We start from the raw sequence: 22,189 nt of genomic DNA on the forward strand, positions 1-22,189 counted from the left end.
TTAGTGGTGCTATTGACATAGGTCCTTGGATTTAATTGAGCACTATCGATTTACATCAGCTGAAGAGGTAGTCAGGTAAGTATAATCACACAAGTACTTGTGTCTATTTATCGTAGGCTGAAGTGACTGATTTTGTAGGATAGATCCTTCCTGGACTTTTCCCCATAGCTTCTGTGAGTTTGCCCATCTAAACAAAGAGGAAGTTGAGCATCAGTGGTAGGAACAACCAATGTACCATCTTTTTCAAAGGGACCTGAATCGCTCACTGAAGGTTCATTAGGTATCAGCCCTGCCTTTCTTTCAGTTAAGAGTGGAACAAGTGACTTGAGCTGGGAGCTTGCTTGGCTAGTCTGTCATACATAGGTAGTTGGCAACCCCATGCTGTGATGTCTAACACACTGATCATCTCCCTTAAAGTCACAATGGAAGCTGATCTCTTTTCTTTGCCATTTGCACAGTGGATCCGCAATGAATGTTGTATTCACTGAAGAGGAAATGAAGAAGTTCTTAGCAGAAGCCACCAGAGTCTCTCAGGTACCAGTCTTCATGCTGCTCTTGCATTTTTTGTTTGCTGTATTTGTTTCATCTCTGCTGCATTTTCCATCTCTCTGTTTCTGTGTTGCATCTTCCTCGCCCTTTCCCTTCCTTGTTTGGTGAGGAGGCAGTGAAATTAGAGTTTGACTCCTCTAGCAGGCAGACCATGGGAGCCTGTGCAAGCATCTTTAACTGACACAACTGGGATGCCCACATGGAGCGGGGATGGAAGTCAGCTCTTGTACCCAGGCATCAATTTCTGAGCAGTTAATTATGTAAATAGATGTAGGGTAACTGACTGGCACCCTTACTACCCCATGCAAGCTCACTAGTAGCAGGTTCTGCCAGCCAGCACAGAACTGACAGCATCTTTCATTCACTTTCTGAACTCTTTTGCCTGGCTTCTTTGACCAACTTCAAACTTCATCCTGGCATCTTCTCTCTCACCTCTCTCACCAATCTCACCAATGACTTAATTTTTTAACCTTTTTAAATGCAGCAACATTTGCAAGCTTTTGCTGTGACCTTTAACTCTCCAAACCATGCGCTGAGAACTGTTTTCCTCTGATACAAAAGCAGGACTGCTGCCTGCTTGCTGTTAATCCAGTGGGATTATTGATCTGCAGAGTACACAATGTTTTTCAAAAGCTAATTTGGGGATTTTTAAGTGTCCTTTTTTTTCCTATCAAAGGGAAGGATTTGGTTTTAATACATTGAAATTTAGAAAAGAAAAATCTAAGTAATTTCCCAAAGACATAAATGCTTCAGAACATAGTAAACAACTCAAACCCTGAATTTATTCTATACCTTCTATCAGTGTTATTGTACAAGGGATGTTTGGAGAGATGAGAATATGGCAGGAGAAGAAAGTTAAACACTTGAGATTGAATGAAGACCATACAGAGTTCTACAGTCTGACCCTTCAACAGTTCAGAACAGTTCTGTAGCACCATAAACACTGCTGTCACAGGAATCTTGGAGTTAAAAATGAGTAAGTGAAAGATGAACTCTCTGAAAACACAATTGGCTATGGAAGCCAGACATATTACTGCTTATTCAGGGGATTTCTTAGGTGAATAAAGCTTGAAGAAGAACAAAACCGTGTGGTTTTTAAGTGTAGGAGGTAGCATTTCTGCAAGAAAAGATGAAGATGGAATGAAAGAGAGAGACTTTGCAAAGTGGTAGTATCCTGAAGGATAGGTAAGTGTGGAAGCAAGCAGACCACTTATTACCATCTTTGAACAACTTTAATGGGATTTTTGAAAGCAGGAGGGTATCACTGTTACTTCCATCAGCAGGGATTCTAATTCTCAAAAGCCTACAAGGATCAACCACTGGGGGAAACCGGATTCTTAGCAGTGCTCAGCCTCCCAAAACACTTTGCTTCCTTCTGTACTTTAAGTACTCTGCTTTGTGTTTCCCCACACATTCACAGAAGCAGACTTTTTGTGCTGCTGGACAGCTTTGTGATGGCTATGGATACCCTATAGGACCAGGAAAGTGACCCTTTGTCAGCTTAACTTGTCACAGCTTGATTGACTTGAATTGGGCAGTGTTGTTCTGCATTGCTGAGGTGTTTCATCCCTGGTACAGGAGGCCCTGCTGGGAACTGAAGTTAATACATGATGTATTCCTAGGGGAGAGAGTGGATGTTCCCATGGAATGCTTACGTCCAGTTCTGCCACACAAACAAGGCACTGACTCTTGCTGCAGACATGAGTGGTTTCACACCATGAGTCTTTAGATGCCCTGTTCATGCAGAGACTTACACTAGATTTCCACACTCAATTTTTGCTAGTGTAGTCAAACTGCTATGGAAGGACTTCTTCTTTCATCCAGTATTTAATATTGACAAAAACTATAGTATAGTTGAAGCTAAGCTAGCAAAAGGCAAACCAGAACAAAAGTACTGTATTCTGCTTCTAAACTAGGGAGGTTTTTTAGTCTCATCAAGGCTTTATGGCCTGTGGGTGGTCCCACTATTGTTAGCTGTGAGCATACAACTAAACCTGAGTACGTATTCAGTTTGTGGGACACTGGCTTCGTTTTTCTGCTTGCAAAGCTTTGCCTGGTTGTGCTCCATCAAACCGAGCATCTCCAGGTAAAGTGCCTAACCAGTGGTGGTCTGTTGTTTTAGCTACTTTGCTGTTAGTTTTGTGTCATTATGGCATTTATGTTGCCAGTCATGTTCAAAACTTCTTGTACGAGTTGAGATGCATTGGAGTAAGCAAAGTTCTATGGACGTATAAAATCTTCTGGTGGAAAACTGCAGCAAGACGGAGAGTTACAGGACACAAGCCTCTAAATTTATGCAACAGTGGCATTGTCCTTGCCTGTGAATTTACCCTTGCACTGATAAACGTAAGGAATTGTCTTGTAACTTTTGGAGTTGCTCTGGTTTTTTTCAAGAGGAGCCTTTTGAGCATGCACAGACTGTCATTTAGTCCATTTTATTCTCTAATAAATAACAGGCAGTTAATAGTGGCTGGGACAGGTAAAATGTTGAGACATAAAGCTGGCCAGGAAGAATGTAGATTAGATTTTTAACTGTCTGTTGGAGCCGATGTCTGAAAGGAGAAAGCACTAGGGGAGAGTGGGAAGTGTGTGCTAGCATCCCAGAAATAAGCAGGAAGAAGAGGAAGGAAAACAGTGTATACCAGGGAACCTATTGGGAGTCAGGGACAGGTTGCTTGTGGCCAGCTATAATTAGGGTAACTCTCCCTGGGAGACTTAGGAAACCAGGCAGAGAAATGAGAAAGGAATGGATCAGTTGCCTAAAAAACTCTTTAAAGTAGTAAACACTATGCAAAGTCATTAAATCTGCTAAGAATCTCTTGCTTTATGAAGAAGTTATGTGCAGGGAGGTGCTGGGAGGCTCAAAGGGAAGAAGAGTTGAAGATCATGGAGGTAAGGACCACTGGATCCATGCACATGTCCCACTCTCTTCTTTCTGCCGTGATCTCACCTAAAAGCTCTTTGTGGCTTTTGCCCCAAATTTCCATGTCATTGTGACTTTATGGAGAACTCAAACTAATTCATCAGTGGCTTTGGGGAAATCATGCCAAGTTCCCCTCCATTATTTCCTTGCAAAGTTCACTTATCTGTGGAAATAAAGATATTAATAGATTGGTCTTGTGCGATTCTGCTTCCACAGGTTTTCTGGTAATGAACAGTGGAGTGCTTGGATGGTCCCCCGATCCTCTCAAATAAAAACTGTCTTCTTTTATCTTGTCTTGATGACAGGATCACCCTGTGGTACTCACAAAATTCATTGAAGATGCCCGGGAGGTGGAAATGGATGCTGTAGCTAAGGCAGGAAAAGTAAGAACTTTGCTTTTCTTTAATATTAAGCTTGTTTTTCAGGATCGGAGATTTGTGAAAATGTGTGGTTTCAGTGATTTACTCTACAGCCATGGAGTCATGCTGAGAAGAGCAGAGAAACAAGTGAAGATGAATTCATCTTAGGTTCAAACACATCATGCTAGGAAAGCTCAACCTACCATATTGTATACATCTAAATGGGGGGGTTTAAAGTATTGCTTAACCATTTGAAGGAATCCTTTAGAGCATACTTTTTACTGGATTGGCTTCACAGATGAGTTTTGTGGGGATTGTATCAGCATGTGTTATGATATTACCACAGTGTGTTAGAGAGAGGAAGGTAACTTTAGGAACTCTAGATGATGGTAGGTTTTAGCATGTTTGCAGTTTGTTTAACCAGAGATGCTAATATCATCCCCCTGTTTCCTATGTCTTGTGTCTGCGTCAGGCCTAAAATATTGGGAAATTCCTTCCCCCCCTCCTATTTGTATTCTCTTTTGGATACAGCTCTGTTCAGGAGACTGGGCTGGCGATGGGGAAAACAGTTCATGGGAGAGGGTGAGGTGCCTAACTGCTGTCTTGTTACTGTCTGCAGGTTATTTCACATGCTATTTCAGAGCACGTGGAAGATGCAGGTGTTCACTCTGGAGATGCCACGCTCGTGTTACCCACACAGACTATTAGCCAGGGAGCCTTGGAGAAGGTAGGCATTGCAGTAGCACTGAAAAGAGAGAAGAAAATCAGAGTTTGAAGCTGCTTTCCCCTTTTGCTTGTGAGAACTCAGTCACCAACACAGAAAACAAATCACCAATGGTTTTTTAAAGGCCAGTGCAATAGGTGCAAGTGTAGGATGTCAGTGTTTTCCCTGTGTTTGGCTATACTGTAGCACAGTACACAGGATCATCTGATCATCCTTTCATTGAAGCATTAGCTATACACACCTTCAGCCTCACTGGGGTTTTTCTTGTTTCATTGGCTTAGAACCAGCTCCCGTAGCAATAGAGGATTGTCTCATTCATTTATATGCCACAGTTCACTTTCCACTTCCTCTTCTCCCACAGTCCTTAAATGATTAGATCAGGTGTATGACTTTCTAGCTGCCTGCTTTTCCACAAAGGATATCAGGATGAATGAACTTCACCTAACATTGACTTTTTTCCTCTTCAAGAATAAACGTAGTGATACAGAATTAGTTGTCAAAATGCATTTTCTAAATGAAATGTGCCAGAATGAGGGTAGAGAGAAAAAATATGCTAGAGCAGAGAAACACAACATTTAAAGGAATGCAGATGTGAGGTGATTTTTTGGCACGATGCTGTCTATTTTATGAGATTGATTTATTTATTATATATACACACACATTTTTATTTATTTTTATAGGTAAAAGCTGCTACAAAAAAGATTGCAAATGCCTTTGCCATCTCTGGTCCATTCAACATTCAGTTCTTGGTGCGAGGCAATGATGTGCTGGTAAGAGCTCTTGTGGCTGTTGGAGGAAGTCAGGTTCTGCTTTGGCTAATTAGGTGCATGGCTCCTGCAGTCCCTGCCATGGGAACTCTGTGGCAGTGGCAGCTGTGGGTTTCTGACTGTCTTGTCTGATGACGTGTGTCACCTAGGCACACAGCTCTCCCTGTCTACATAGGAGAGAGCACGGAGGGTGAAGTGAGTCTGACGTTGTCAGCACTGGCTTTGTTTCACTGTGGGGTACTGTCCTTCCCAAAATGATCAGTTTTGAATATGATGGACAGCACTGGGACCTGTGCCTCATCCTACGCACTGAACATCATTGCTTTTAGATCTCTGATATCCTCTCTCATTTGAGCTATCTGATCATTAAAATAAGCCTCCCTTAGCATTGGAAAGAAAGCAAGAAAATTTAAGTGTTTAAGCCCTTAACATATAAGCCATTAAGATAGTTATCTAAATTGTGGTCCTAGTAGCTATCACCAACAGAAGCACAGCCCTCTGACCCTTCACGAGTAACAGCTGGCTTTCTGTTGCTAATGGAAGAAGATCAGAGGAATGCGAGCAGAGTATGACTGAGGAAGTGGTGAATGGAAAGAAGCCCTGATGTGTGGTATAGAAGAGATGCATTATTGGTGAAAGATCCTGTTTGAGCTGTTGCTTGAGAAAAATGTACTTGCCATTCTTCACCTTGATTCTGTTTCACACATAATTATTCAGAAACTCTACAGAGGGACAAGCTGGAGTATTTCCTTCCTTACTTTCCCTCAGCTGTGCTTGCCATTCTGTGTTAACTTACCTATTCTTGCCATCCTTCATTCTCCATTCTCACTCACAGGGATTCCTCTTTTGCTATCAAGTCCATGGTGCGCTTCTCAGCAGGATACACAACTTCTGTGTTTCTTGCTTGGGTCACTGAATGACTTCTGCATGCAGATGAGGCACATTGGTAAGGATTCTTGTCATTCCTGAAGTGCCATTACCATGGAAAAGTACAAAGTGGGCTTCTAAAGGCTGTAGCTAATGCCTGTGCATAAGTTTCCATGCCTCTTGCATGTTACCTGAGGGTATAGTGCAACGCATTTTCCAAAGTGAATTTTGGATTACTCGCAGTTCTAATTTTCAGACAACAGAGATGAAACTCAGTTGCAGAACATCAGGCTCCTTGTATCTCAAGCTGGGCACTACCCATCCCTCACTGCTGTTTGCAGTTCCATTTCTGTGTCTTTTACTTGGTAATCTGATGAGCATCTCTACTAAGAGGAGTAAGGAGTGGTTTCCAGAAATATGAATCAATCTATTTCTTCATTGCACAGTGTCTGACCCTGGTATTTCTCCTTTTTAATCCCATCAGGTGATAGAGTGCAATTTGCGGGCTTCACGTTCCTTCCCTTTTGTATCGAAGGCTCTGGGTGTGGACTTCATTGATGTGGCCACAAAAGTGATGATTGGAAAAGAGATTAATGAGTCATCCCTCCCCACATTGGAACATCCCATTATTCCATCCAAATATGTTGGGATTAAGGTATGGTTTCCAAAAGAACTCCCAAGAAAACTCCACAACAGAGCATTAATAGGCAATTAGTACTTTAATGCCCAGAAAGATTAATGTACTCACTGGCCAAAGGCCAAATTGACCTTTTGTTGTTTGTATGAAGGTAATGTATGTTGGAAACTTCAGAGAATACTCAAAGGGAAATTAGCCAGTGATTATTAACAAAATCAATCTTCCTTTATCTCTTACTCCTGACCTACTCTGAATCATGTTTATGAACTACATAATGAATATGCACTTGCATATATACTATATATACTATGTGTGTGGACATGAGTGCCCCTCCAATTTTATCTTCAGGATCTGGGACATGGCCTGTTGCATACATGGAATCCCCTTTATATACACCACCAGTTAAAATGGGAGTGAGTCTTTTAATTTCAGGTCCTTTAATTTCAGCTAAGATTTTACTTTTCATAATCACTAAGCTTATATAGCACCCAAGGTACCAATGTATACTGTAGCTGTTTTGGAACACTTAGGGGAAGAAAAAGACTAATTGAGGTTCCTAATCATAAAAATCTAGAACAGCAGAGCGGAAAATACAATGGATGAGAACTGTTTCTGCAGACGCTTTCAAGCTTTAATATCTTCCATATCAAGTGAAGATTGAGGACATAGAAAGCACCTAACATTCTTCTGCTGATAAAAGACTCAGACCTATTAAAATGTAAGCCAAATCTGCGGCCTGGGCCAGCTCAGTTTATTGCCAAGCCAGTCAGTCTAGAAGTAGCTTTACATTTGATTTTGATACAACAGATATGTATTATCTTAAATTCTAGTCTGAGACCTTTTTATTTTTGTGAATCTTACTTATTTTCATAAATGTCTATTATTTAGACCTGGGGTTTCTGCCCTGTGGTTAATTTAACAGTCAAGAGTTTTGTCTCTCCAGGGAATGCTGGCTACAGAGTGGAAAACCCAACTATATTCTGAATACTTCCCTGCAAAGCCTTTTATACAGCATGTATTCTGTGTGGATGTTCTGCTTCAAAATGTGTCCTAAAAATGATAGTGATAGTGAGCTGCCACAGATTAGAAATCTGCCATCAGAATGTGAGCAGGACTGCAAGAGTTAGGAGGATGATGTATTGGTGAAATACATGTTTATTTGTTCCAGCCCATCATCAAGATGCTGGGGGAGCTCATTTGCCAAGTGCTCAGCTGCTTACCAGCCTTGACCACTGCTGTTTTTTGGATCGATTCATGTCTGTCTCTTTCTGTCATTTCCGAGTGTAGCTGGATTTTTATATTTTTAAATGATCCACTAAATTTTCATTCTCTTTCTCTCTCCCCCTTCTTCCTTTCACCAGGCTCCAATGTTTTCTTGGTCCCGGCTGAGAGATGCTGACCCTGTTCTCCGATGTGAAATGGCCTCTACTGGGGAGGTATCTTTTGATTTGCTATTTTTATTTCAACCAAGGGGCCTTAAACATCATGAATCTTTGAAAGTGATCTTATTACTGCCTGAATCATGATGGCATCTGTAGCTTCTTCAGCAAATTGAAAGCATCTTTCATAGCTGTAAAAACACATTGTCCTGGAAAACCCAGTTTATTCAGCCACTGGATGGCCCTCTTTACCTGCATGTCAGCTCCATGAGCTGGACCTGGTAGGTATGACAGCCTGTGATGAGTTTATCTGAGAGCTGTTGGGTTCTGGGAGGTTCTTGGTGGGTCAGTCTGTTTTATGGATCATCTCTTTCTAGAAAGACAAATGCTTACAGCTTTCAAATCCCTCCATTGACACATACCAGAAGAGCAGTATCAAGACTCCAGGTCATGAACATTTGGTCTTGGAGTGTGCTGGTTACTTAAAGGCAACATATATGTGTGGTGATATTTTTTCTTGTTGCCTGGTAACCATCAAGGCACGTCCCTAGGTGCAAAAGGCAAGGAAGAGCGAATAAAATGTGATGGCTGCGGTACTGGCTGTCAGTAGGATGAGGGGGAGACTGGGCTGCTTTACCCACTCTTTCTACAGCAGGACTGTGAGTTGCTTCTGACATGTGTCTCTGGTGTACACTTGGCGCACAGTGAAGGCATAAAGCTGCTCCTCTTCCTGTGTAGGCTCAGCACTGATGGGAGCTCTCACCCCTCAAGGGGTACAGGTTTCCATCTATGTCAGTTGAAGAGATATTAACTCATGTAGAACAAAGAGGTTTGTTTGTGAGTTATTGTGAGCTGTCAATAGTTTCTGTAGATAGACCCAAGCTATCTTTAGACTTGCGTGTTCTGTTACTTCTAGAGAAGAGTTGAAGTAGCAAGAAACTTGTTCTGGGCTAGAAAGCCCACTTGGGAAGTGATTAAATGCTGAGGCAATTAGATTAGGCTTAACTGTGCTCTACCTCAGCTAGGCAGGTGGCAGAGCCTGGGCTGCTCCATTTGATGTGAGCTTGGGTATGTCTACATGAGCTGCTTTCATTAGGAAAGCCTTATCACTTTAGTATGAAAAAGCACTATACCCAGATACAAGGTAAGAACAGCCATAGGTTTTCTACATCTCTCTAGAATTACTTTATTTTACTCTTCAGAATGTGTAGGAAATTGGTATTGCAGAAGATTTCTTCAGTGTAGTTAATGGGCAGATAAAAGCCAAGTGACTTCATGGCTTCCTTATTTTCAGAACAAAATTGACTACAGAGACATCCCTCCCCCCTCAAAAAAAAAAAGGAAAAAATAAAAATGTAACTAAGGGCAAGAATTATTTTTTCTGAGCTTTATATGGAGTTAGCAATTACCTTGGCCATAAAGAAGGGATTATTAACTTTTATGAGTTGGAAAGATCCATATTCACAAATGCCATAAAATGTGACAGTTATGAAAGTCTTTCTTGTGAGTAAAGTAAGGATAATAGCTTGCTTTGGGTACAATGCTCAATTATTCCTCAAAGACTTCCTTCACACACACACACACACACACACACACGGCTTGGTTTGGGCTTGGATTTGTCACAGTTGTCTGGCAGAGATGTATTTTGCTGGAAGTCATGGTTCTCACAACAATAGAAGACACAGTGCTGGGAGTCCCTTGGTGTATTGTGGCTGTTTTGACCACACCATGATAAACCTCTCCTGGCAGGCTGGAAACCCCTGCTCCAAGCCTTTCAAGGCTGTCTACTGCCCTGCAGTCCAGGACATATGTAATCCCTCAGCCTGATACACTGCAGAACAGCCTGAATGCTCAAGGATGAGTGTTTAGAGAAAAGCTGACATACTAGTTGTCATACCTAGAGCAACCTGCTCTAGGGAAGGTGTCCTTGCCCATGGCAATGGGTTTGAACTAGATGAGCTTTAAGGGCCCTTCCAACCCAAACCAGCCTGTGATTCCCGAGTGGGATGTTTGTTTGTTTCATTGCTCTTTTATTAATGCACAAAATCTGGCAAATCATCAATTGTTGTTCTTACACCATGAAATACTGGTTTCTGCTCACCATGGTAACAGCCCATGAATGTGAGGGCTCACTTTGTGATGGGAAGGACTATAAGAGGAAAATGGGACAGCAATTCTTCATCAGCCCCTTTATCCCATCACTGTGTGTAGATTTGTTATTTCAAAGAGAAAAATCCGTGGCAGTTTCTGCTTCTGGCTGTTCTTCAACACGTGTGTAACTGGTCAGAAGAAGTGAGCATAGGTTTGGTTGGGTTTTCATTTTGTTTTCTTTTTGCCATTGTTAACTTTCACAAACATTCATGCGTTCCTCTCTTTGCCATCAGAATCCCAAAGTTTAGTAAGAAACGCACTTTAGTTCCTTCAGAAGATCATTACCACCTGTGAGCAGCTGAGCTCCACAGGCAGTCCTGAATGATGGTGAACCGCTAAATTATTTGTATTGATTTCTTTATCAAGGTTTAGTTTATATAAAATACATGACTATGATTTAGCATGATTGCTTTGTTCTTTTCTTCCAGTGCCTAAAGGGGACCTACAAGAAAACTGGAGAGGGACTTTTTACAAGGGCATGTAGCAACAGGACAAGGGGAATGGCTTTAACCTGCCAGAGGGGAGACTGAGATGAGCTCTTAGGCAGAAGCTCTTCCCTGTGAGGGTGCTGAGGCGCTGGCACAGGGTGCCCAGAGAAGCTGTGGCTGCCCCATCCCTGGCAGTGTTCAAGGCCAGGTTGGACACAGGGGCTTGGAGCAACCTGCTCTAGTGGAAGGTGTCCCTGCCTGTGGCAGGGGGTTGGAACTGGATGAGCTTTAAGGTCCTTTCCAAAACAAATCATTTTGTGATTTTACTTGAATTTCATACATCTATGGACTTTAAATGGAAAAGTTATCTTCTTGTAAGGTGGTTTACTCCCAACAAAGGCCAGAAGTACCTGGCAGCACCAGCGCTGTCTTACCCCCATTCGCAGTGTGTACACAGTGCACCGTGCCTGCCTGCAGAACACTCACTGCTGGTTTAGCATTATGTAACGTTCAACAATTTGCAGTGCACTCCCAAAGATCGAAGCAGAGGCTGTGTACAGCATTCCCATAACTCAGCAGAATCAATTGTTGTTACTCCTTGGTGTGCTGTTTGAAACTAAAGTGTTGCTGATTCCTTCATTATTGCTTCATTAAAATGATGAGATTTGTCTGCAATGATTTTCTGATCCCCTCTGCCTGCAGGCTCCATACAAAAGCTGTCTGATTTTACATGGAGCAGTCAAAAGAGCCTATTTAAAGAATTCATCCTGTTTCTTTTTAAAGCAGTGGGTTTGGGTTGGTTTGGATTTTTCCCCTCATGCTGCCCTCTTTGTTTCTTTGCCAGGTCGCATGCTTTGGAGAGGATGTGTATTCTGCCTTCCAGAAGGCTATGCTTGCCACTGGGTTTACATTTCCTAAGGAAGGAATTTTGATTGGAATCCAGGTGAGTCCTAAAAGTCGAATCTGAGAAAGGACTGACACAGAGGAACTCAGTAACTGTTGCCTTGTTTTCATCCAAGCGTCTTTAGGGCTTAAATGTGTTTCTCGGCAATTCATCTTGAAGAAGATACTCCTGAGTGCAGAGTAATATCCCAGCTAGAACTCGGAGCCCCTTCCTTGCGTTCTCCCAGATAAGCACCCTGATGATGCTACTTTCCAATCCTAATGTATCAACTCTCTTCATATACACATTGTCTCTTGTCTTTTTGAAACCTGTCCTCCTCCATCCCCCCAGAACAGTGAGGCAGTTTCCATATGGCAAAGCTAGACCTGCTGAGCTTTCCTTGTTTCATGCCAGGCAGAGCTGCAGCATCATCTGACTATAGAAAACATGATATTGCCATCATGCCATCAAAACAGGTTGCCCAAGGAAGTTGTGAATGCTCCATCCCTGGCAGTGTTCAAGGCCAGGTTGGACAGGGCTTGGAGCAACCTGGTTTAGGGGAATGTACCGCTGTCCATGGCAGGGGGGTTGGAACTGGATGATCTTAAGGTCCTTTCCAACCCTAACTATGATTGTATGAAATGCTCTTGAACTCTGCCTCCCTTAAAGGTGTCTAGACTCAACATATTTATGTTATTTGGTATCCTGCACCTTGATTACGTTGAAGTGAGAGGACGCTTCCTTCTTGAAGACGTCACGTAGATATAGTTAACAGTAGTAGAGAGGGAGATCTTGATTTCCTTGCAAATATTTCACTCTGGAGTAGTTTGCAAATCAAGAATCCAATGACTGTACTGTGATCTGCACTCCAAACAGGTTCCAATAGTGAACCCAGCCTTACTGAGGGGCTCCCGCATTGATGTGCTTACAGGTTGCAGTTCCAGTGGTAATCCTACTAGGATTATGCTGCTAACAAAGCCATCCTCCTCAGGGTCAAACAGGCGAGCACTCACTGAGGTCTGTGAGACAGCACAAGGCAGGTTGGGCAGCCAGCCAGGACCATGAGCTCACTGGGGTACCCTTCCCTTGTGAGCACTCTGACATTGCATGGGTCAAGATTCCACCGGATTTTAAAGGCCTGACACTCTCCCATGGTAAATGGAGAATGGCTTTCTCATTAGACGGATGAATCCCTGCCAGTTTATACAAGTTGATGGTCTGACCTTTTTTCTTTCCACATGATGCTGAAACCCTGAGCCTGCCATTAAACAATTTATATTTTATGCAAGAGGAGTTGAAAAGCTCATTTTATTTTCTTCCCTGATTGGGCTATTCAGTGATATCTCTGGGATGGAGTGCATCTGTCTTACATCTGTGTCGGTGACCACGAGATGCAGAAAGCATTGATGGAGTATTTTATTTTTAAATCTCAGCACTCCCAGGCTGTTGTTTCAAGGTAACCTTCTGCCTTGGTTCCTTACACAGCAGAGTTTCTGCAGGCTCCAGGCTGCATGTGGATACGGGATTCAAGATTATCACAGGAGATGAGTGGGCTTCATTTGGAGCTGAATCTCAGTGAGAACTGGTGTAGCGGTATTGAATTAACTGAAGATGTAACCCTTCACAAATAGCAAGGCATGCTGGACAGAGAGGTTATATGAAATAGAACATTTCTGATAAAGGAAAAAGGATACAATTCGCCTACAATAAATATCTCCCACTACATAAATCTGCTTGTACTTTTCACCTTTAGTAACTAATGGTTTCTTACACAGGTTCTTTCGGGGAGCTTGTAAATCTGAGGCAGCTCGGATGCAGGCTGACAGCTGTAATTTCTTTCCATGGAGAGGCTGTTTTATGTGTCACAAGTGTTCAGTACATGTTTGATAGAAGTTTATAATAGTGTTGTGAAAGCCTGACCCTGACCAGAAGGCAGAACCATTCTCTCTGACTGGGAAGCTGCCAACCCTGTCACAGTGTGTATTTATACTTTCCAGTTAGTGTACGGAACGAGATGGCTTTCAGAATAAGGCTCTTTGCAGAGTGCTCAGAAAACCCCTTGTTGTTTCCCTTTCTTCATAGGAAATCATTCACCCTTCAGAATATCAAAATGTTGGACTCCTACCCATAAAGGTTAAGCTATGAGTAGCTCCAGCAGTGACAAGGGAGCTTGCAGTAATCTTACTTGCAAATGGCCAGGCTAGGCTAAGGGTAAAAGCGAGGTTTGGCCTGCCTTGGCACTGAGAAGGGCATGTGTTGCATCTGATCTTTGCATTGCTGCACCTCCAGCATCCTGAAGAATGTTATGCTGGGTTCAAATTTTCGCTCAACTGTAGCCCCAAAATAGCTTGTTCAAATGCAGGTGTCTACATGAGGTCCTCTTATCTTTACTTCCAAATGATGTTGGGTCTGGGTATGTATTATGAATTACAAATTTCCTTTTCCAGAAGTCCTTCCGCCCGAGATTCCTCAGTGTAGCAGAACTGCTGCATAAGGAAGGCTTTAAGGTAGGTTCTTTCAGTTATTTAAAGCTACAGTGTTTTCAAAATCTGAAATGTCCTCAGCCTGCTATAGAAATGGAGAACACTGGAATTTATTTGCAGGTAGAGGGAAAAAGGATGTTTTTTGAAATCTAACAGGGTTTTTTAGCCAAGTGATCCATAAACCAGAAGTTTTCATGATTGTTTAGTTGAACATAGGGGACTGTCATGAGGGGAAGAACAATCCTGGCTCTGCTGTCAGCCTGCAGCCAGGATGTTGTGTTACAGACTTGTTGCGGTTTAAGCCCAGCCAGCAGCTCAGCCCTACACAGCCACTCACTACCCCCAGGGGGTTGGGGAGAGAATTGGAAGGGTAAAAGTGAGAAAACTCATGGATGGAGATAAAGTAGGTAAAGCAAAAGCTCCCCACACAAGCAAAGCAAACCAAGGAATTCATTCACCAGTTCCCATCACAGGCAGGTGTTCAGCCATCCCCAGGACAGCAGGGCTCCATCACCCATAACGGTGACTTGGGAAGACAAACGCCATCAATCTGAATGTCTCCCCTTCTTCGTCCCCCAGCTCTACGTGCTGAGCATGATGCCACGTGGTCTGGGATATCCCTTTGGTCAGTTGGTATTAGCTGCCCTGGCTGTGTTCCCTTCCAGCTCCTTGTGCACCCCCAGCCTGCTCACTGGTAGGGTGGTGTGAGGAGCAGAAAACACCTTAACTGTATGTAAGCATTGCTCAGGTGTAACAAAACCATCCCTGTGTTATCAACACTGTTTCCAGCACAAATCCAAAACACAGCCCTGTACCAGCTGCTATAAAGAAAATGACCTCTATCCAGGCCAAAACCAGCATAAAACTCCTCTAAGCTCTCCAAAGACACAAAAACGTCAACAGGATGCCACATATGATAGGAGGAGAGGAAGGGGAAGCCTTTTGTGTGGAGGTCTTTCCAGTGCTTCATCTTCAGTACTACTCACAAGCTGCAGACAGCTTTTGGTGGTGTTTATGTAACTTGTCTGCATAATTTTGCATCCATATCCCTACTGAAACGTAACTGACAATGCAGCCACAGAAGATTGGTGACGCTATTTGAGTGCTATTTTCCTCAGTGGCATTAGTGTAGCTACTGGATTTATGGGTTTACAGCTCTGCCGTTCAAAGCTTGGTGCCTAGGCCAAAAAAGAATAAAATTACAAGAGACTGAACTTAAGCCCTATTGAATGTCAGAGGGATTTAGGTTTTTCTAAGCCACTTAACTGCTTTTGAATGTGTTATGACCATTCATTGACTATCACCCATTGGCAAATCACAGACAGCAGAGAGATGGGAAAGTCATGCTGTTCTCTGTGTGTGTCTGTATGGAGAGACACCCTTGTGATGAAAAATGCCCTCCAAAATCAGCTCTGACAAGCAGGCTGTGTGTTGGGTCAGACCCTCATGCAGTAAATGAACAGTTTGGGTATTATAAAGCACACAGTAAGTAACCTTTTTTCCCTTAACAGCTTTATGCCACAGAAGCAACCTCAGAGTGGCTCAATGCTAATGGTATCCCAGCAAATCCTGTGGCATGGCCATCACAGGAAAGCCAGAGTCCAAGCCTCCCTCCGGTCAGGAGGTAAGAGTAATACCCACCTTGTCAAACTTGTGTTAACATCCAGCACAGCAAATAGAAGGGGCAAATTGCTGGCTCTATGAAGATCAATGATAGTGATTTAACGGGACTTCGGAGTCAATCTAAAAGTCTTGCTCTATCTGATTCTGTCTGGAATTGCCACAGCAGGGAGGTTTCAGCTTAGTTAATGAACATCTTATTGAACAGCCCTGTTTAACAGGGCTTGGATGTATCGCTCCGTGTTACATTTTCACATAAGGATACACGGGATCTGAATGTTTCAGTCTCTAATGACAGTCAGTCATGCCTTTAACAAAATCGTGCTGAGCTTCTTGCAGGCTGAATATTGCTTTGTATCTCCTGAATGGAACAGAAATAAAGCCTAAACTCCTGAGCCACAGCTTAATGCCTTTAACTCCTCAACCCTCCTTGAGACTAAGCTCAAAGGAACATTTTCAGTGTTGTTTACCTGCATGGCTGTCTTATTCATCATAGGTTTCCATTACACAAGACACGCTGTGATGCTTTCTTGTACGTTCTCTTCAGGCTCGTAAGGGATAGGAAAATAGATCTTGTCATTAACCTGCCTAACAGCAACACCAAGTTTGTCCATGATAATTATGTGATCCGGAGGATGGCTATCGACAGCGGGATTGCTCTGCTCACTAATTTCCAGGTACTTCCCATGTTGCTCTTTCTCCTTTTAGTTGTGAGGGCTTTAGAGCTTTCAAGTACTTGTGACCTCAGATTTCAGTGTGTTTGGAGCCTCATTATCTCTGACAAATAGCAAATCATGGCAACACAATGGTTTGAATGTATTTTCTTTCTGCTCCTATACAAAATAACACTGCTCAAAGTAAAACAACGGCACAAAATGAAGACAATCTTGAGTCCTCTAGTGCAGCTGAAGTTGTTCCTGTATCATTTCTGAGCAAACTTCTTGCACAGGATTGCCTATAACATGTTCAGATTATGCATGGGAACAGTTCTTTTGTGGGATGCTTTTTCCAGTATGGTTCTTAAGCCTTACAGCAGGATGTCGCAAGGCTTTCTTGAATGATCCTTGGGGCAATCCAGTTCCAAAATGCCATCCAAGTGGAATTGCTGCCTGTCCTGTTGTAGTCCCCAATTGCCAGTCATTATGTGTTTGTCGATCCTGATAAACCCCTTTCACATACTGATAGGGGAAGAGATATTTAGTAATGCAAAGTGGGACTCCTGCTGCCAGCAGTGCCTTGACTTCCCTTGCAAGTGGCTTCAACTGTCACAAGAGCCTCATCTGGCTCTCATTAAGCACAACAGCCAAATTCCCATTGATTTCAGTGGGCGCTGACATGGAACCCAGTGACTTGAGCTGGTGTCCAGCTGTGCAAAATCTTCTGCTGTGATTGGAGTGAGTGGAGAGCAGAGAGAATGCCAAGCTGCAAATTCATAGGCAGGGTAATGCCAAACATCATTAGCAGGAATGGAAATCGGAGACTCATCCTTTGCCTACCAGTGAAACACACACTGACAACCAGAGCAGGGGTCCCCATCCAGAATTGATTACCACACCTGCTTGATGCATTTCAGTGAACCCTTTTGATTGCAGAGTTTTAATCCCTGAGCTTGAGAGAGGAAAACAACCCTGTGTTCTCTTTAAAGCTTGGGCTGTAGGAGGAAACAACAGCTCTCATGGGACAGAGCTGTCTTGCCAAAGCAGCCCAGCACCTCTACATCTCTCCAGCAGGACAAGCAAGCTCCAGAGGGCTGGAGGAAACGGCCATGTGTAGTCACCTTGCAACTGATATTGATTTGGATGGACTCAAGGGCTGGACCTTCATAGGGTAGTTTCAGGGTGACAGTGTAGAAGTGTGGACCCTGCTCTGTTCCTCAGCCTTCTGCAGAAGGCTTTGCAATGCTCAGTCCTCCTCTGCTTTATATTGACAGGTGACAAAGCTTTTTGCTGAAGCCGTCAAATATGCTGGGAAATTGGACTCCAGGAGTCTCTTCCACTACAGACAGTTTGAAAATGGAAGTACTGCATAGAAGAACTATCTCCAACCTGCAATCTTACTGCTTCTGGCACCACAAAACAGAGGGGTTCTCACATCAGTCCTATAACTGATAATACATAATACATAACCATGTATTTTATGCCATCTGTACTGATTGTATTTCCAACTCACACAAACTAATTCCTAGCCAATACTTCTGATAGCTCAGTGGAAAGCCATCCTCTACCCAGCCTCTCCACCGTTGTCTTCCCATTTCCACATAGGATCTAGTATTAGTTACTTACTAGGTCCAGCCACCACCATAGCAGAGGAGATGAAAGGAGATACAAGTGATACTACATGGGGTTGGACCCTTCTTTTCATAACCAAGACTGCTCCTCCTTAGAAATGCCTTCCTTGGGCCTAAACTCCCAGCTATTCTCATGCTGGACTACTAAAGCCTGGCCCCAAACTCCCATAGAAAGACACTTATCATTCCATTTCCATTGCTGATTATTGAGGATGTTATGCCTTTATGTAACCAACAATCTGCTGCTTGATCCACCCAGTGGTACCGTGGATACCTGCCACAATGATGTGTGATAGAAGCTCTTTAAAGGCAGAGGAACATGAATTCCTTGCAATTCCCTACAACAGCTGACAGGTTTTATGCACCTATGTTTTGCTTGGTTTGTAACCATGGCCAAGAATCATCATCTTCAGCCTGTAGATTTGATGGAGAGGAAGGCTGATATGTGTGTGTCTTGGAACTGCTTCCAAGTTCTGCTCAATCCTTCAGGCTGTTGTTACCATTATTAATTCTGTTTCTGAATTCAGGTGGCTCTCCCTGTATCATAAAAGCTGTTTCAGCTTTGTGTCAGGCTTCAGAAGTGGAGAACTCCCCCCAGCCACTGTGTGTGGCTGTCCAACATTTTGTGTCAGGATGTGGGAGCTGGGTACCACCCAGCAGTGCTTTTTCTGAAGCTGTCAGCAGTGGAAGTATCATAGAATACCAGGTTAGAGGGGACCCTAAGGATCATCTGGTCCAACCTTTCTTGGCAAAGCATGAGCTAGACTCGATGTCCCAGCATCCTGTCCAGTTGAATCCTGAGTGGGCAGAGGCTGTGATGCCTTTGGGTACCATGGGGCTCTCTGAAGAATAGGTGCTAAGTTGCCAAGACCAGATTTTGAACCAGGTGTGGACTTCAGTTCTGATGTGGTTGACATCCCAAGTGCTCTTGTCGTGGGCATTTCTTCAGTACTAACTCTTGTGGTGAACACAACCCTGCCTGCCGTGCACAGAGCTTTGCACTGTTAGAGGTGTTACTGAAAAACCCAAACAACAAACACACAAAACCCCAACAACAAAAACCCAAACCAAAACCCCTGCTTTGGGCAGAAGAGCCCAAAGCCATCGATGTTCACCCATTCAGTTGTGACATGCATGTCTAATGGTGTTTGGAGAAGCAGCATGGAAGTGCATCCTGCATGTTGTTTTCAGTGGCAAAAATCCCATTAACAGCTGGTGTCATCTCAGATCCCCCCACCCTGCTTTACCTTTAGGAGTGAAGAAAGCAACAGCTCAACACATCAGAATTCTCTTGTTCTTCCTCTTCTATTTTGTCACTTCTCTTGTGAGCTGAAAATGAAATAAATGCCTTGGATTGTGACAGCTGCTCAGCTGGAATTCTGCATGGCCTGGATTCTCCTGTTTATTTCTTTCAGTATTTATTTATACATTTTTAAGCATTGATGAGCACTGGCCTGATAGGAGACCATCATTCTTGCGTTTGACAGTGAATGCATCATTTAATGCAGAGCCGCTGTGTGCCTCAGGTGAGGAAGTGGAGGGGAAAGAGCAACAGGACAAAATGAATGCTCTTCCTCCTCAGCTGCATGTACACAAGAGAAAGGAGGAGCCCTGGTTCCCCAGGAGGGACATGTGAAATGCAAGTGAGGAGCTGGGTGATAGAGCAGGGGCAAGGAAACATCGGAGAGATGGGAACTTTAAGGAAGGGGCTGTCAGTTTTGGAAAACAGGAAAGCCTTTACTGCTTCTAATTCGATTTCTTAAACATGCTCCTGCCGATACCTGACAGTGTCAGTATATGTGTATCTGCGTATACATAGCGTCATAGAACGGTTTGGTTTGGAAGGGACCTGCAAACCTCATCTAATCCAACCTCCTGCAATGAGTAGGGACACCTTCAACTAGCTCACATTGCCCAGAACCACATCCAGTCTGGCTTTACACATTCCTGTTGTTACGTATTGCAGCAGCTGCAGATACTTAAACTGCAGCTGCTTTGGTGTCCACAGACTCTCACATAATTAGAGTGGAATTTAGTAGAAAAATACACCAGGGCTGAATATATACTGAGTACTCTGTAATTATGTAGTGATAATGTTTTGTTTCTGGTGCTAAACACTGGTCACTTCCCCACTCTCCTGGAGCAGGTGACACTAATGTCCTTCCACCCTTAATCAGACCCATCTGTATCTACACTATCCCCTGTCTGTCTTTTCCTCCACCTCCCTTTGGTGTCTCATCCACTTCCCCTCTTGAAGAAAAGAAGTTCTTTTTGCTCTGACTGATGCAAGATGGAACTCGTAACTCCTACCATGGGCAAAAGGAGCCAAGAAACCATCTTCCACTTTACAGTATGCAAACATTGAGTGCTGGTTGAATTTGTTTCTCAGTATGCTTTCCTTTTTGTGTAATGAAGTTATAGACACTATAGGGAAAGATTTTGAGGTATCTACTGTTGGGATCAGTGCAGAGCTAAAAAAAAAGGTTGCAATTAGTATCCTTTGTACAAAGCTCAGCATTGCTTTCAACAGATTCTTCTTTATAATGTCTGTTTCTTATTAATCTTGGGGAGGGTGACAGTGACAGATGAAGGGGGATGCTGTTCAGAGCAAGAAATTCACTAATCTATGAGCAGTCAAGTACCTTTATTCTTTTTTACTGTTGATAAAGAGACATACGAAGATGCAGGAGACAGTCCAGAGCACAGCTTTTGAGATAAGCACAAGAAAAGTTGGCAAGAGCCATGGTGAAATGTGAAGGGACTTAAGTTTTAGTAAGAGAGATGGGTTTCTTTTTGTTGGTAGTCAGCCTGGAGCCATAGCTCTCCGAGTGTGCCAAGGGCTGGGAGGCTCTGGAGACTCTGTTTCCCAGGAGGAACTGCTGAATATTGAGGCCAGGCTCTTTACCCAGTTGATCACCTTCCTGGATTTACTCTTCTGCCATTAGCACCATTTAAATCCCATGGAGTGGCTCAGGCAGCTGCTGCAGGGTTAGTAGCAAAGCAAGTAATAGTTCAGGATGTTGAAAGCAAGAAGAAAAGAATGGAAGAGAGTGATGACAACTTACTGCTCCCTGGTAGAGGAATTAAAGCAGCGAGATGAAAGGTTATACTTTATATAAATGGGGAAAAAATACTGAAAAGCTTTAAGAAACCTCTCTACTCTGAGGCCACTTGAAACAGTGAAAATCAGGTTTCTGAAAGTTCTAGGAAGTAGTCAAGTAGGAAAGACACCATGATCTTGGCAGTGAGCAGAGAAGTAAGTCTTGTTGGGCTTGCAGGTCTCTGGGTTTTCCTGGAGTGGATGTTGCCACCAGGCTGGAAGGCATCTTTTTCTCCTTCCCCCACATACCAAGTATATTTTGCATCTCAAGGTTTAAAATCTCAATTAATTAATTAATCAAATTAATATCTCAAGGTTTAAAAGCCTGTTTGTACTTACGTTCTCTGTGCTTGCATCAAAAGAATCTAGGAATCTGGCTGGGAGCTTAGCACCTCCGTATCTTTGTTATAAAGTGATCCATAAAAGTAGGGGAGGGACTGGAAGCTGGCACTATACTAAACCCCACAACCACAGTGTGTGTGTAATACCAGCAGCTGGATGCGTGTCTGCTGCCTGTATCCCAGTCAAATGTGAACAACCACTAGCAGGAGGGGGGGCTCATGCAACAGCCAAGATGAGGTGGTAAAAGGAGACAGCATCTCTGGCTCCTGCTGTTTATAGTGTTTGTAACACCAAGTCGTAGTTAGAGTAGCCCTGGACCTTGGGAACCTTTCAGCAGACAGAATTAGTGCTGTTGTCATGTCAGCAAGGACAGGAGGTGCTGCCATGCCATATGAAGCACATGAATGCTACTGCTATAGCCAGGACATTGAAATCTGCTATTCTACAACTGTCAGCTGCCAAATAGTACCCAAAGCTTCTGGTTTTAATTCCTGCTGCATCCCAGTGTCTGACATAGCCTAATGTGATTTTTAGGGAATAATCTAGTTGTGCTGTAACATTTGTTTCACCCTTACATTGAAGAGAATTTAAATACGGACCTTTTAATATATCCTAATTAAATGGAGAACATGATATCCTGTCATTAACTTGGTAGGCTAAACTCTCGCCCAACCTCATAATTAAGATATA

General features: G+C 43.2%; 1 protein-coding gene across 1 annotated transcript in view; it reads left to right on the forward strand.

The window, feature by feature from the left end:
* The window catches only part of CPS1 (carbamoyl-phosphate synthase 1), a gene marked incomplete at both ends in the record, with an annotated part of 85,222 nt that extends 67,423 nt beyond the window's left edge, over window positions 1-17,799 (forward strand). The window contains 11 exons of the mRNA XM_080632109.1: window positions 459-534; window positions 3,778-3,855; window positions 4,451-4,558; window positions 5,236-5,325; window positions 6,674-6,844; window positions 8,188-8,262; window positions 11,629-11,727; window positions 14,115-14,174; window positions 15,662-15,774; window positions 16,318-16,447; window positions 17,701-17,799. Coding sequence (XP_080488235.1) covers window positions 459-534; window positions 3,778-3,855; window positions 4,451-4,558; window positions 5,236-5,325; window positions 6,674-6,844; window positions 8,188-8,262; window positions 11,629-11,727; window positions 14,115-14,174; window positions 15,662-15,774; window positions 16,318-16,447; window positions 17,701-17,799 — 1,099 coding nt within the window. The remainder of the gene's footprint in view (window positions 1-458; window positions 535-3,777; window positions 3,856-4,450; window positions 4,559-5,235; window positions 5,326-6,673; window positions 6,845-8,187; window positions 8,263-11,628; window positions 11,728-14,114; window positions 14,175-15,661; window positions 15,775-16,317; window positions 16,448-17,700) is intronic.
* Between the last annotated feature and the right edge of the window lie 4,390 nt (window positions 17,800-22,189).

Source organism: Psittacula echo (assembly GCF_963264785.1).
Source record: "Psittacula echo genome assembly, chromosome: 20".
Taxonomy (NCBI): Eukaryota; Metazoa; Chordata; class Aves; order Psittaciformes; family Psittacidae; genus Psittacula; species Psittacula echo.